A 15223-nucleotide genomic window follows, 5' to 3' on the forward strand; every position below is an offset into this window, starting at 1 on the left:
TTTTTTATTATTATTTATTTGTGGTGATTTTTTTTGTGAGGCGATTCTTTTTCGTACATTTCAAAATAGCACGCGAGTGTGCCCAAATAAAGTATTATTTTATAAAGAACAAATGTAAAAGAAAACACTACATTAACTTTTTCCCCGCTGTCACAAACAGGCTTTTTGTTTTGCTGCTGACGTCAGACCCGCCGCGTCTCCTCGGCTGTGCTGCGTTCAGGGCGCCTCCTACAGGGCAGTGTTGGAGAAGCCATGAGCAAACATGGCAGCTGCTGTCAGGACGAGGACGTGGAAACGTCCGGGATCAGGAGTTTTTTCCCAGCGGATGGTGTTTTTTGCAGTTTTACTCGGCAGCGTACATGAAACCGTGGCCGCACCGGAAACAGGGCTGTGGAAAATCACGGTTGTAAATGTAAGTGTGAACTGTAAGGGTAGATAACTGCAGCACCCAAAGCTAGCATTAGCTACACCATCCTCTGCATTTTCACTTGTAATGGGCTTAGTGTGTGCTTGTGACACACATGGAGTGTCGACTCGGTTTATTCTCATACTATTTTAATTCGCTTAAGTTTAAATAAAGACTGTTTGCAGTTTATTAGCAGACAACCTTTAAGCGAAATGCTAGGAAACATTCTGGTGTTAGCTGAGGGCTAACTAGCTCCAGCTGAACAATACAGAACATGTTTAACCACATTTTCTAATAAACCCTAATGTCATCAGTCTGACCCACTGCATTAGGGTAGTTTTTGACCAGTCCGCCACTAACCTTAGGTTTTTTATTTCTCTGAAGGCCTTTCCTTAAAGGTAGCATTTAAACCTGAGTCCTTTTCTTGTTTATTGCCATGATCTTACAATCCCCAGAGTCTGCCATGGGGGAATCTGAACAACTTGATCAATAATTCACGTAGAGATCCGAGAAGATCCAGTTTCTTCTACTTTAGTTGCTGTATTGCTTAAACTCTAAGACAAGGTGAACCTTGTCAAGTAAAGTTTTTCCCTTTACCTTCAGGACCTCTCTTTTGTGCTCCACTGCAGCACAGACAGGTCCCAGCTTTGTTTTTAATGTAAAATAGTTCTCCGTTTCTAGCCTCAGTTAACCAGGACTTTATCCTCCTCGCTGCATTTCTGCTCACACACGCGTTATTTTTCTGTGCTGCAGGGCTCCAGACCGCTTATATTAAAGAAAGCCATGTATAAAGACACGGATGTCGTACTTAAAGGTAAGACATGCTTGATTTTATTTTGATCTGAACCAGGAACAGGTGTGGACTGCTCTAATATTGGCCTGGTGTGATAAACATGATTTGTTATTTTAATAGATACAAAAAAATAAATAAAAAAACTTGCAAAATTTCATTGTGATCAAGATTTATTGTTCAGAAAATCATACAATTATCTTGTTTTTTTTTCTTTTTTCTTATAAGTAAAGAAAGCTGATTGGCTGCTTAATTAGGTGGGAAGATTCTTCAGTCAGCTACTTAACAAACTGCTTGCCTTGTGTAGTTTTAAAACAGTGTTGCCTTTCTAAGAGTGATGGGTGGCTCTCCTTTAGTTTTTCCACCATGATGTTTAAAAAAAAATGTCCCAAAATGTGTAGTAGAATCTGCTCAGAAGTCTAATCTTAAACTACATTGTTGTCATTTGTGTCTTCTATTAAAAAGCCTTTTCATCTCTCAGTTGTGTCTTGTAGTTGTACCATGAAGGTGAATTTCACAATCCACTGGTTCTTAAAGTATCACCCCTGTTATAATGAATATAACAATATAGAAGTAAGTAAAACTGGTTCACGCCATCTGCTTCAGCGGTTCGGTTTTTCTCTTGAATTTTACGGCTAAAAGTTCCCGATGGGATTTTTCGTATTCTGCAGGAGATGTACGAAAGGACGCCGCTGAGCCGAGGGGGGAGCCTGGACCCTAAACCAAACGCACCGGGCGAGTACATAGAACATAAACACCATCCAATTCCTTGTAAAAGCGACCTGCTCTCTTTACCAGGGCTCCATGTAGGTCTGCTGTACTGGTTTTTCAGCATATATATATATAAATAGTAGCTTGATATTTCTCATCATCCAGCATCTTTTCCTTGATTCTCAGAAAACCAAGGCAACCCCACGGACAGTCGTTTCACCTGACGGGAGTGAAGGGCTTGTAAGGACACACAGATACTTTTCTTTTATCACTTTTTAAAAGCACAGCAAAACTAAAGGTTAAGAATCAGCGTTCCTGCCCAGTCTGGGAAACTGTGGGATTTCATAAAACATTTTCTAATGTTAGGATCAGTATGGAGAAAGAAAATGGTTTATGGCAAAATGGTTTTCCATACTCTGTTTTCTTTCCTACTGTAAGTCATCCATCCATGTGTTCTTTTGTATGTCCATCTATCCCGTTATTTATGTATTTTGCATGTTCTGCTTTTCTAAAGCCTAACGTCTGTAGAAATGTCTGCAGCAAATTTCATGTTGGACTTTTGTATGTATAAGGATGGAAAACAATCAGATTAATTTATATAAATCAACTAATTTAGTAATGCAATAATCATTACCCGGGGTATACACCCAATAAGAGAGGTAAGGTTTTAGATTAGATTAGATTCAACTTTATTGTCATTACACAGGTACAGGTACAAGGCAACGAAATGCAGTTTAGGTCTAACCAGAAGTGTAATAGCAGCAAGTGCAGGATAAACATGGTTCCATAAGTACAGGACATGGATATGTACTGAATAACTATAGAGATGAATACTATTATAAACAGAATTTTACTGATAGATTTGTCCTATGAATATAATATATAGATAACTAGTATTGTGAACTAAATTTACAGCTGGATATGTACCAAATATAATATACAGGTGGATATTACTATGAATAGGGTTTTACAGATATGTACAATAGCATAATATACAGATGATTATTATTATAACAGAGTTTACATGTACTATGAATATATGTACAGGTGGCTAAGCCTATTACAATAGGCAGAGTTGTGAGCATGATATACAGGCAGCAATTACTATAAAATGTATAAATAAAGTTTGGACAGAAGCTATTTAAATGAAAGTGCAGTGGAAGGTAATTGCATATTACAGTTAAAGTACGGTATTGCAACTGTATATGCAAACAATTGGTACTGTGAATAAACAGTCAGCAGTGCAAATCAATATTCAGTCATAGTTAGTAGTGCAAGATGCATGTAAACAGATGTTACAATAGTAACTGTCAGGAGTGCAGGTAAACATTACTGTCTTATAAATAACAGTGAGGTGTATATAAGGTGTCTGTGTGTATATATATATATATATATATATATATATATATATATATAACTATAATAATTAATTTGCCAAATTGTAAGCATTGAATTGAGTTTTTTGTTTTTGCCACAATGTATTAGAAATGTGCATTGAATGTTTTTTTTTTTACTTGTTTATAGAGGTATTTTAATTTACTAAGAGTGTCTTTTTTAGATTGATTAATCTAAAAAAAATTATGTATAGATAAATCGATTACTAAAATGGTCAATTACAACAAGTATGTGTTGTAATTTAGCAGATGGACTGAAACATGTACAGGAACCTTGTAGGTCAGACTCAATGCTCTTGCTGTTAAACCTTTCCAAAAAAAAAAAAAAAAACCCTGATCGATTCTGCGTTACTTTGCAGAAAAAAAGCGACCCTGACTGGATTTCAGCTGAGTACGACGCCAAAAGCGCCAGAGAGAACGTCATAGCCACCACATGGAAGGACGGGCCGTACCTGCTGATCGTTAAGGTCACGTCTGATGCAAAGGAGCTCAACTGGAATTTAACAGGTGAGATTTTTCCACGACGAAAAAAGCCGATATAGAAAGCAGGCGGCACGGAGGGACGCTGTAGGAGCTCCTTGATGACTTATGTTCCTCCGTCTCAGATTTAAAGATGTTTTGGTTTTACACAGTTCAGCTGACACGTGGATTTTTGTGTCTGTTTCAGTTGATGTGGTGATGAAAGGCAGCCACGGCTACATTTCTATCACAGAGTGGCCGCTAATGATCGTAAGTGGAAAACTTTAGGAATCAGTTCCAAAAACTTGAATCTCTGTTTATTTTAAGATTATCATTTTTAAATCACTTTTATTTAACCGCTGTCTCTTTTAGTTTATGTTTAACTTTAAAAACTAGACGCATACGAGTTACTCTGAAGAGGGAAAAAAAAAAAGCAAGATCCCTTTAGATAAGCGCCTGCAGTAGACATTAATTAGCTCACAGCAGATGAAGAACAGCTTCTTCCACATGTGACACCGTGTGCTTACCGACTGTGTTGCTGTCTGTAGTTCTACATGGTAATGTGCGTCGTGTACATCCTGTACGCCTTGCTGTGGTTCGTCTGGGCCGCCTGCTACTGGAAAGATCTGCTGAGGATCCAGTTCTGGATAGCAGGAGTCATTTTCCTCGGCATGGTGGAGAAGGCGGTCTTCTGCGCCGAGTATGAAAACACCAATGCTGTCGGCTCTGCCAGTGAGTGTCTTTAGGCGGTCGCACAAACTGCCTTTCTTTTCTTATTTAAAGTAATGCGCTGTTGGGTCTATGAATCAATATTTGCAGTAGGGTTTTAAAAAAAAAAAATGCGCGCAATGCTCAAAAATCTTGTAGTACATTGTATTTCCAAACTGCTAAATGCATTGGAAATGCGGCAACTTCTATTCCGAAGCGAAACATAAAAGCAAGTTGAGTTTTTGTATGGCGCCGTTCATACGCAGGTCAATTCCCAGTGCTTTACAGAATAATAAAGGGGAACAGAAATAATGTACATCAAAACACGATACACTTAAAAAACACGAAGCATCATGTTAATAGAAAGATTTCGAAATGCAAATTGAAGCACATGAAAAGCTAAAACATAAATTAATTGAATTGAAAGGGCTTTTTTTTTTCCACCTTTATTGATAAGCTGCTGTAAGCAAGCCCTGATTTAAATGAGGCAACCTTTTTGTTTACAGGAGTATATAAATGCTGCCTGGCTGGGCCCGGGAACACTGAGTCAGCAGGTCTTCGTTGACACGGGGGCTCTAAACGTTTCATACCCGATAGGCAGACCTGAACTCCAGGCCTTACAGACGGTCAGGGAGATTTTAAATGATGTGTTTTCTCAAACCAGGAGCCAGTGCAGTGATTGAATTACTGGTGAAATATGGTTCACTATCCTGGAGTTGCACGAGACACAGGGAGCAGCATGTTGAATAAACTTAGACAGCACAATTTGTTTTTGTTTTGTTTTTTAGCACCAGTAAGGACAGCATTACTATAATGCAACCCAATGGAAACAAGAGCATGTACTTGTTTTTCTTTGTAAGCTGATTTAGTTATAAAATGCAGGTCTGGCACCTCAGGGTTTTTTTTTGATGCTCTGTAGCCTTTACTAGTTTCCAGTCTAGTTGAGCGCTGGTTTGGGACCAAAAGCAATTGCTTCCTTTTTTTCTTCATTACATCGGAGGAACTTCTGGTTTATCTGCTAATGTATAGTTTTGGACATACCAACTCAGCGGCAGTAGTGGATTTTGATCCAGTGGTGACACAGACATGTAAAGTTAAATAACAACACTGTCTTTAATTGAAAGTACTTAAAATTCAACCCAGAACATGGTCTATGTTTGGTATTTGGCTCCTTTTGACACCGCTGAGTTTAAATGTAATCTGACAGTCAGAAAATCTTGCAAGCAGGACTTTTTTTTTTTTTACTGCTGCTTACGTCCTTAAAGAAGGGCTACTTGTTTGACGGCCAGTTGTCACAGAATGAAAGAGCTCACTCGCAGGACTGCTGGTTTTCTCAACTTAGGTGTAAATACACACATTATTATTATTATTATTAATAATATTATTATTATTATTATTGTAGCTCCAGGCTTGTTGATCTTCGCTGAGTTGGTCTCGGCTCTCAAGAGGACGTTGTCCCGACTGCTCGTCATCATCGTCAGCCTGGGCTATGGCATTATAAAGTCTGTCTTTTTTTTTTATATGGAACTCAGTCATATATATTTCTTTGTTTTTGCAGAAATCAAACGTTTATCTTTGTGCTTGTTTTCCTTTCTTATTTCAGGCCACGGCTGGGAGCCGTGATGCACAGAGTGGTGGGGCTCGGCATCCTCTACTTTGCCTTTGCGTGCGTTGAAGGTGTGCTGAGGATTACAGGAGTGAGTCGTGCTCTCGTCGTCTTTTTAGTCGAAGCTAGTTCTGATGCAACAAACCAAAGAAAGCGTCATTTAAGTTTGATTAAACGGAGCAATGCTTGGGGGGGGGGGGGGGGGGGGGGGGGAGTGAGACCCCGGATTTTGTAGAACCGGCAAATAAAATGTTGCATAACAAAATAAGCTAATTGAAAGCACACTTTAGCTAAAAATAGATTTTTATTTGTTCTTTGAATTATTTGATCGTGTTCACACTTAAACGTGACTTCACAATCTGTTTTTCTCAATATGTTTTGGGGGGATTCATACTGAAGGGTCAAGACAATGGCCCCGCTCTCATTACAGCAATTGTTCTGGCGGTGTTTGATTCCTGCACCATCTGGTTCATATCCTTTCAGTAAACGCGTCAGCTACAGTAGTCAGCACTTAATGAAACGTGAAGCGGTCATGTGCTGAGCCGGTGGATTTGGGATGCTCTTCCTTTTTGGGGGTTTGATGACTTGTTTCTTTATTTCCACTTGGGTAAACAGTCACGTGTTTTGGTTGGTGTGTTGCATTTCTTATTTCCCATCCAATCTGAGTTTTTTTCCTCTCATCTTTCTCTTCTTCCTTTTTTTTGTGTGTGTCCTTTGCACTCTGATCCCCTCCAGACCAAAGACTCTGACTTGGCCCTGCTGGCCAACATTCCCCTGGCTCTGCTTGACTCTTCTTTATGCTGGTGGATATCCTTTTGTGCTCCCACAACCTTTCCCTGCGTGGTTCACCTTCTGCTCCTCAAACCTTTCATCAGTTAATTGTGGCGTAATTTAAGTGCCGTTTAGCTGTTATCCTGCATCTAAGAAGGACTAATCCACATTATTCATTGATTCTGTACCTGCTTGGGTTTTTTTTTTCTGTTCTCCTCTGATCATTTCCTGTTAAATGGCATTTTCCCGTATTTCTTTTCGGTGTTGTAGAAACAATGCGTTTGCATGCCACGCTGAACCGTCGAAGCTCTTACTATCCCCTTAAACACGGAGTCCAGTTGTAGACTTTCAAGTTTTAGGTTCCAGGTTTACATATTTAGAATAAAACCCTGCTAAGCAAAAACTGAGACATAATTAATGAAAGAAATATATTTTGTTGCTGAAAACAGTTTTCTAAAATCTACAGTACACAGTAAAGTCTGATTTTTGACTGAAATGTAAAAGACAAAGAAAGAAAACAAACAAGGTTTTATCCAGAACCACTGCTTAAGCTCAGATACCACCGTCTGTAAACACTTTAGACTCCTGTAAATAATTAGACTACTGTAAATAAATCTGTCTAATCTAGCGCGTGCTAATGGGCCTATTTGTAAGTTGTTTTCCATGTGATGCCAGTCATTTGTTTCCCTTGACCACCACCGCCACATCTTTGTCAGCTTAGCCCAAACCATCAAGACTCTGAAGCTGAGGAGAAACCCTGTGAAGCTGTCTCTCTACAGGCACTTTACAAACACGCTGATATTTGCCGTCATTGGTAAGTACTGCGCCTGTATTAATTGAGCTGTAAGAAACCAAACTTACACTTCAACAAGAAAAAAAATAAAACACACACATGTGTATATATATATATATATATATATATATATATATATATATATATATATATATATATATATTGATATATATTGATATATATTGATATATATTGATTATTGATTATTATTTTTATTATGATTATGATTTTTATTATGATTATGATTTTTATTTTTTTTATTTTACTCATGCTCTTTTTCATCATAGCAAGGTAAAGATGGCACCTCATCAAGCTTAGTGGACACCTAATTAGACATTTTCTAGAGGCTTTGACCAAATTATAGTGAAGCATAAATTTAAAAAAGTTTTAATTGACAGTATTTTCCTTGATTTTCCTCAGTATTTTACTATGAGATTATGCTACTGCAACTGAAGTGTAATACATTTCACACTTTTGTGAATGGGGCGGTACCAATAAGCTACAACGCTATAACCAAAACGGGCGTTTAACGCCTTGAAATAGAATCAGGACATAGAGAAGAACAAACTGAGTTCTGGTGTCCAGATGTTTGTAACTTAAAGCTCTAGTCTAAGGGTTGTAAGAAGAGTTCGCTGAGGATCTTGCTTGCCTTCAGTCGGACTTTAAAGACCAATAAAAACCTTTGTTCTCTGAGCCTTTTTCAAGTGTGTTTTGTTGGTCCACAGCTGTAGAGGTCATGCTTTCAGGGTTTGTCTGGAAAAGTATTGAAAAGTCTGGAGTTTGTTTCAGTATTCTCCAGGTATGGGTCGGTATTGGAAAATATCTGTAATTCCTATTCGATCTCTAATTGTCTAAATGTTGTCCTTTCTTTCATCCTTCCTTGTTTCTTTCTTTCTTTCTTTCTTTCTTTTTTTCCTGATATACTTTTTTGGGTCTTTCCTTCCTCCTATCCTTTATTCCTCCTTGTTTTGCCTCCTTACATCGTCCTTCTGTCCCTCTTTCCTTTTTCATGCCCTTTATTATCCTCCTCGCTCCCTCATTCCTCCTTCCCTACATTGTGTCCTACTTCTTATCCTTCCTTGTTTACCTTATTTAAAAAAAATCGTCTTCCATACATTCTTAGTGAACTTCAGGAGAGTTGAGTCTGGAAAAGTCTGAATTGTTTTACATGACAAATGTTTCGTAGTCGGGCTGTTGAGGTTGCCGGCCACCATCTTTGCGTCTAGGTGTCGTAATGTTGTGGCCACAGGCTCTAAGTTGTGTTTTTATTTTTAGTTTTTTATCTGTTTAAAATCTTAGAGCTGCTGTGGTTTTTCACCATCACCTTTCTCTTTTCAGCCTCAGTCATCTTTATGGCTTGGTCTGCTAAGAAGCTACACTTAGCAGATTGCCAGTCTGTAAGTGGGCTTTGTTTATTCTCCAATCATAACTTTTTTTTTTTTTTGCTGATTTAATTGTTTTTGTTGGAGTCCTTATGTTGTTTTTTTTATCCTTAGGACTGGATCGAGGTTTGGGTGGAGGATGCTTTCTGGAGATTCTTGTTCTCCTTTGTTCTGCTCGTCATAATGTTTTTATGGCGGCCGTCGGCGAACAACCAAAGGTGCGCAGCTCCGTCCGATCGTTAGGCTGAGCGCCGTTACCTGACGTGACCTCTGAACTCATCTTTTTTTTTTTTTTTCCACCTGTGCTGACAGGTATGCCTTCACACCCCTCATTGATGACTCTGATGATGAGGAGATAGAGGAGTTCATCGCGTCTTCAAACATCGGTACGGTTACATCGTGGTAGTTTTATCTGAAACTGCACGTTTTCATCATTTGGGTGCGTAAATAAAAAAAAATGTATGCATCTCTCTCCTGGAATTGCAGCGGATGGCATAAAGTTGAGGGCAGATAAAAGTGAGACAAATGGCACAGCAAAGCATCCAGAAACAAACCCAGTGAGTAATGCTTCGCCGTTAATCAGGTTCTGTCTCAATTCGCTTAGTCAGCATCTTCCATAAATGAGAATTGGATATAATAGGAATAAAGTTTGAATAATAAGTCCTTTGCCTGTGTCTTGTATCAGCAGGTGGCAGTATTTGCTCTGATTCTTTGTTTTTCCTACTTGTTCAGGATGAAGACTTGAAATGGGTGGAGGACAACATTCCTAGCTCTCTTACTGATGTGTAAGCATCCTTAGATGGGCACCGATTTATTCATTCGCTCTAGATGTTGTTGTTTTTTTTGTTAATTTAAGGCATGTGTGATTGTAACGAGGTGCTTTCTCATTTTGTCCCCGCAGAGCCCTTCCAGTCCTGCTCGACTCAGATGAGGTATGAAAATCTCAGCAAATAAAGAGGAGTCACAAATAAATTTGTTAATAAAAGAATCAGTTATAATTTCCATATAGCCTGCAGAAAATACTGTATTTCCGCTACCTCTGGTAGTTTGTTAGAAAACTCTAACTACTGCAATTGGATGAGTGGCTCTGTAGCCTTTTGCTTGTGGAGAGCAACCGATCAGACTGAACTTTAATCGGCCAGTTTTTGCCCCAAACACTTTGCTCCCTATATATATATATATATATATATATATATATATATATATATATATATATATATATATATATATATATATATATATATATATATATATAGAATTTGACTTTGTAAAGTGCCTTGAGATGACATGTTTCATGAATTGGCGCTATATAAATAAAATTTAATTGAATCTATCTATCTATCTATCTATCTATCTATCTATCTATTTATCTATCTATCTATCTATCCTCACGCTAATGCTAACAGCAAATCGGTTGTGAGCCTCGGATGATTGTGAATTGTGTCCTCTCTTGATTAAATAATTGTAATCAACTGGGCTGGGCAAAATCTTGAGTTTATTTTAGGAGATATAAGATGAAACTATATCGCTTATATCGAGATGGTCTATGTTGCGTTAGAATCATACTTTCATGTATTCCAGTAGGTTATTTTTCAACCATTCCGCATATTTAACTATAACTGTTAATTTTTTTTTTTACCTGTGAGACATTTGGGATAAAGCTTTGATTCAGAGATGCCTTTTTTTCATAATTACATATCGAGGTAAATATCGTATATCGGCATTCAACCTAAAAATATCAATATTATTTTTGGTCCAAATCGCCCAGCCCTAGTAATCAGTAACATTTGCTCTCAGTGGATTTCTAAGCGACGGTGAGTAGCTAAAAATCTTCCTGCGTATCATTTTTTTTTTTTTCAGGAAATCATGACGACAAAGTATGAGATGTCAAAGCTGGAGTGATGCAGAAGACTTCCAGCTGATGGAGAAACGCAGCAGCTGCTCCCTGACACTGAAGCAGAGTTCTCTGATGGACGGTGGTGGAGTGCCATTATTTTCTTGTTTTCAGGGCGTCCTCCTGAGTAGCTGCTACCTCACAGGGTAGCGCAGGCAACACAGTCTCTGGCGGGACGTGTTGCTGTTTTCCTTTTGTTCCTCCTTACACTGTCTATTGGAAATAAACGTTTCTTGTCTCTTTTTTTTAATTATAGACCAAGAGATTCACTTTTTCTGACACTGAATCAGTTCTGAGCTTTCCAAAGAGAGTGTTTCCTTTTATATCGACTTATATTTATTCCTGCCTCACTCTATAAATTTATTTTACTGGAGTGGGCCTCATGCATAAGCATACTCTTTGATTTATGGATGTTAGGATTTAAAAGGTAAATATTTGAAAGCCTTTTTATTCATTTGATAAGTTTTTTTTTTTTTAAATATTTATGGAAGTTAATTTATCGGCCACAAGACAGACTTTAACTACACCGTATTCAATGTTTTAACACCAATTAAGGATTTTTTGGTTTATGTGTAATCTTGCCGGTGTTTGTGGAAGTCGGGGGGAATCGGTTTTGCATACATCAGGAGCGTCTTGTTTTTATCAGATTTAAAATCCGAGCTATGGAAACAGCGTAAAGCGCAACAGCGCGGTAATTTTGCATAAATCAGTTGCTCATATGCACTTTCAGGATCAAAGCTGTGCCTACATGTCCGCCTTTTATCCGCGAGGCCTCATTTTAGTGGCTGTCTGGAGAGCAACATGAGTGAAAGTATTTTTTTTGTGTGTGTGTGTGTCTGACCCAGCATCCCTTGGGGTTGGTTAACAAGACTTTAAGGATTTGTATAGATTTATTAGTAGCTGGGTTAGTTATAGGGTTAGTTTGTCGTCACATTTAGAAACTACTGTGGGGGAGCGGGTGGGATAATGGAACAATATGCCGTAGGTCTGTTGATAGAAAGTTCAGTGACGTCATTATTTATTTGCGTTTCAGGTGAACTTATACGTCTAATGGTTGTGTGTTGACCCATGTTTACTGTAAAGCGTATTTATGACGTGTTCTTCCGTTTGTCGAGGTCTTTTGGACTCTGCACTATCCTAAAATATTGGCAACCTGCAGATTGTTTTCTTTGCAATGTTTGTGTTCTTCACTGATAAAACGCTCACAGAAACCTTAGTAACATCCGTGTCCTTTCAGTCTTGATCTTTTTTTATAAAAAAAAATTCTGAAAGGAGCGGCCTGCCGCACTCCTGCGAGTCGTCTAAAGTAAATCCAGCAGCTGAGCTCGTTCGGTTTGTCTTGGCGACGTCATCACACATTATGAGCAGTGTGGTTAGCACAGGCTGACTACTTGAATGGGTTTATAATGTCCTCCTTGCATATATTTTGCATTGGTTGGAAACCTGGAAATATTTTTGCTTTTGATGGCAAACCGCTCCGTGATATAAAATTGCAGACACCTGCAGCCTAACCTCAAATTATTTGTACAGGTGGGTTTCGGCTCAGTTCAGCTTTTTCATAACTCCACGAGGGAGAAGTGTTTGGAGAAAATGACTCATCTATAATTTTTTTTGTCTTTTTTTTTCTTTCTGAAATTGACCTAAAGTATTGCAGTTGAACCTTGCGATAATGAGGAATTCCTTTTTTTTCCACAAACTGTACGACACACTAAATAAATACTATTTGACACCAGGTGGAGGCTTCATCATTTCTGATTTTTATTTTCTTTAAATGCATATTTTACTGATGACTTTAAAAGCTTCTGGTGTTGAAGCTTTCTGGAAAGTTTCACAAGAAAGATGAAATGGGAAGAAACTATTTTGAATAAATATGCAGCTGTTTCAAATTTAAGGTGATGCTTTCAGTAAGAAGTTTACATACACTGAGAATTATTTTGTGCATGTGTAGACTGATAAAATAACTTGCATAATTAAAAGAAACTATGATCTGAGTGCTTAAGGGTGAATCTGTTGGGAATTTTCTCTTATACATATAGGCTCAATTATAACCCATCCTATAATATTTGGTTTATTGCACCTCCACCACACATTTTTACAAACAAAAAGTGCAAATCTTACTTAAATTGTCTGTATTCTTGGTATAGACAGAGTTGTAGATCAATAGAGCTGAGGTCATGGTCTTTAGGACAGCATTTTAAGCTTAAGCTTATCCTCCATTTTGCATTTCAAAACCAGTTTTGATGACTTTTCTGCTGGAATGCCCAGTTATGGCCAAGCTTCAACTGTCTGATCCAAACTTAAGACTTCAGGATGGAAACAAAAAGGTTAGGGAGTTCAAAAACAACCCAGGAGCCACCAACCATATCGCCATGGTTGAGGTCACCAACAAATGAAGACGCCTCTTTTCTGAAACAGACACCATCAAGCTCAAATTAAATTATCAGCCACCCACCGAGACAAGCTCAGTGCTTTCTGGAGAAAGGTTTATGGTCAGAATGCCTGGAGTAAAGGCATGCCTTTCAAACTAAAGAACAATGTACCAAATGGTGGCAGGATAATGCTGTGGGGCTACCAGTGGTTATAGGTACATAGTACACACAAAAAAATGGAGTGATGGAGATTTTGCCTCAAAACAACGGCTAATTGGTTGAAACGGGGACACAAATTGGTCTTCCTGTAGTGAACTGAACCCAAAGTGTATCAGAACTTATTTTGAATCGTAATAAGGGGTCAAGTGTTTATCTTCTGGAACTCCCTGGTCTTAGATAAACTGGAAATTGATCAGCCAGGCCTAAAAGCTGGGTCTATGCCAGAAAACCAACCAACAGAAAATAAACTTTACAAGGAAAATTCATCAAATAGTATGTCAGGATTATGGCAAAATGCTTGTTGGTGGCTGAACCTAATTTAATTCAGGCCTTGACTTTGACTAGGCCATTCCAACACGACACGCCTTGATCTAAACCATTATATTGTGGTTCTGGTTGTATCGTTAAAGTTGTTGCACTGCTGGAAGGTGGACCTCTGCTCCGCCACAGTCTCATTTTTTGTTTATCTACTCTGTTAAAAAAATTTACAGTAACACTTTGGAAACACATCTGATATTAACTGAAAAAATGATCCTGCTGGATATCCAGACTGATATGGAATAGATAATGTGTTAGGAATAAAAGGATGTTACATCATTTGATGTAAATGAAGATTATCAATCCACTGAGGGCTTAATCCAAAATCACAGAGAAAGTGAGGTTGAAAAACTGATGCGGTAGTTTAAGTATAATTTACTGAAGTCTCATTGCAGTAATTTGAATTGTTACTTGGTAGTTTGTATGACCTTCATAGGATGGTCTGCAAGTCTGGCGACGGGCTCCTTATGAGACAGGTGGTGTCCTGGGGGATCTCCTCCCAGGGCATCACTGAGCTCCTGGACAGTCTGAGGAGCAACCTGGTGGCGTCGGATGGACCTAAACATTACGTCCCTGAGATGTTCTATTAGATTTAAGTCAGCGGAGCGTAAAGCCCAGTCAATGATATCACTTTCTTCATCCCCCAGGATCAACCTGCATACTCTTGCCACATGAGGCCAGGTATTATCATGGACTGGGAAAGGGGTCTGCAACCTGTGGCTCTGGAGCCACAAGTGGCTCTTTGGACCTTCCACAGTGGCTCTCAATAACTTTGGCTACAAATTATATTTTTATTGTGGTGTTTAAGATGTAATAATGATAATAAATGCAGGTTTTAGCAGTTTTTTTCTTGGAATAATTGCTTTTAATTTTCACAACAGAATGATGCTAAAAGTGCCAGTGATATTACATTTAAAACATTTTTTTGTTAAGTTGGAAACTATGGTTTTTTTTACATCATTATCCGCAAATATCAACATCCCATCCATTCTCTTTTTTTAAACCTCAAAATACACATAAAAGGGCGCTTCTTTAATGATGACGACATCTTTCCTACAGTAGATCTTTATAATTATAACTTGTCTTTTTTTTTTTTTTCAAAAGGTCAGGCAATATTTGCGACTCTAAACGAGTTTAATTCAAGTGGACTGTAGGCAAAATGGCTCTTTAAAGGTTGCAGGCCCCTGGACTAGGAAACAGGACCCACCACACCAGCGAAGGGTCTGAACAGTGGACCAAGGATTTCCTCCTGATGGCTAATGGTAGTCATGTTGCCAACGTTTATCCTGCACAGGTCTGTGTGTCAACCCTGGACGTGCCTCTCCAGACCAACACTGATCCACCTGAACAAGCTTCACCGCAGCTTCTCCAGACCCTTTCATGTCTGTCAGAGGAGCTCAGAG

At 38.5% G+C, this 15223-nt stretch overlaps 1 protein-coding gene across 3 annotated transcripts; it reads left to right on the top strand.

Annotated features, from left to right (window-relative positions):
* The first annotated feature begins 222 nt into the window (after nt 1–222).
* tmem87b (transmembrane protein 87B) lies at nt 223–12648 on the top strand. Of its 3 annotated transcripts, XR_004927633.1 has the most exons (20): nt 224–412; nt 1160–1220; nt 1678–1769; nt 1868–2002; nt 2094–2147; nt 3661–3808; nt 3969–4030; nt 4309–4492; nt 5871–5970; nt 6072–6165; nt 6810–6881; nt 7551–7659; nt 8977–9035; nt 9135–9238; nt 9333–9406; nt 9507–9577; nt 9753–9805; nt 9922–9952; nt 10881–11341; nt 11406–12648. XR_004927633.1 is itself a non-coding variant. In XM_012859209.3 (19 exons), exons 1-19 carry the CDS (start codon nt 263–265, stop codon nt 10920–10922), a joined length of 1695 nt encoding a protein of 564 aa, XP_012714663.2. In that variant the 5' UTR covers nt 223–262; the 3' UTR covers nt 10923–12647. The 3 variants fall into 3 exon arrangements, 2 of the variants coding, with proteins under 2 accessions (XP_012714663.2, XP_012714664.2); XM_012859209.3 differs by lacking the exon at nt 6810–6881 and adding an exon at nt 6474–6545 and having other exon boundaries at nt 223–412; nt 10881–12647; XM_012859210.3 differs by having other exon boundaries at nt 10881–12647.
* Nucleotides 12649–15223: the final 2575 nt, after the last annotated feature.

Source organism: Fundulus heteroclitus, chromosome 22 (genome assembly GCF_011125445.2).
Source record: "Fundulus heteroclitus isolate FHET01 chromosome 22, MU-UCD_Fhet_4.1, whole genome shotgun sequence".
NCBI classification, from domain to species: Eukaryota; Metazoa; Chordata; class Actinopteri; order Cyprinodontiformes; family Fundulidae; genus Fundulus; species Fundulus heteroclitus.

Bases quoted from the DNA above. Each gene is read 5' to 3' on its own strand.
- tmem87b (XM_012859209.3), top strand. From the start codon at position 263: ATGGCAGCTGCTGTCAGGACGAGGACGTGGAAACGTCCGGGATCAGGA. The intron at 9,036-9,134 runs GTAAGTGGGCTT...TTTTATCCTTAG, and splicing joins ACTTAGCAGATTGCCAGTCT to GACTGGATCGAGGTTTGGGT. The intron at 9,407-9,506 runs GTACGGTTACAT...CTGGAATTGCAG, and splicing joins CATCGCGTCTTCAAACATCG to CGGATGGCATAAAGTTGAGG.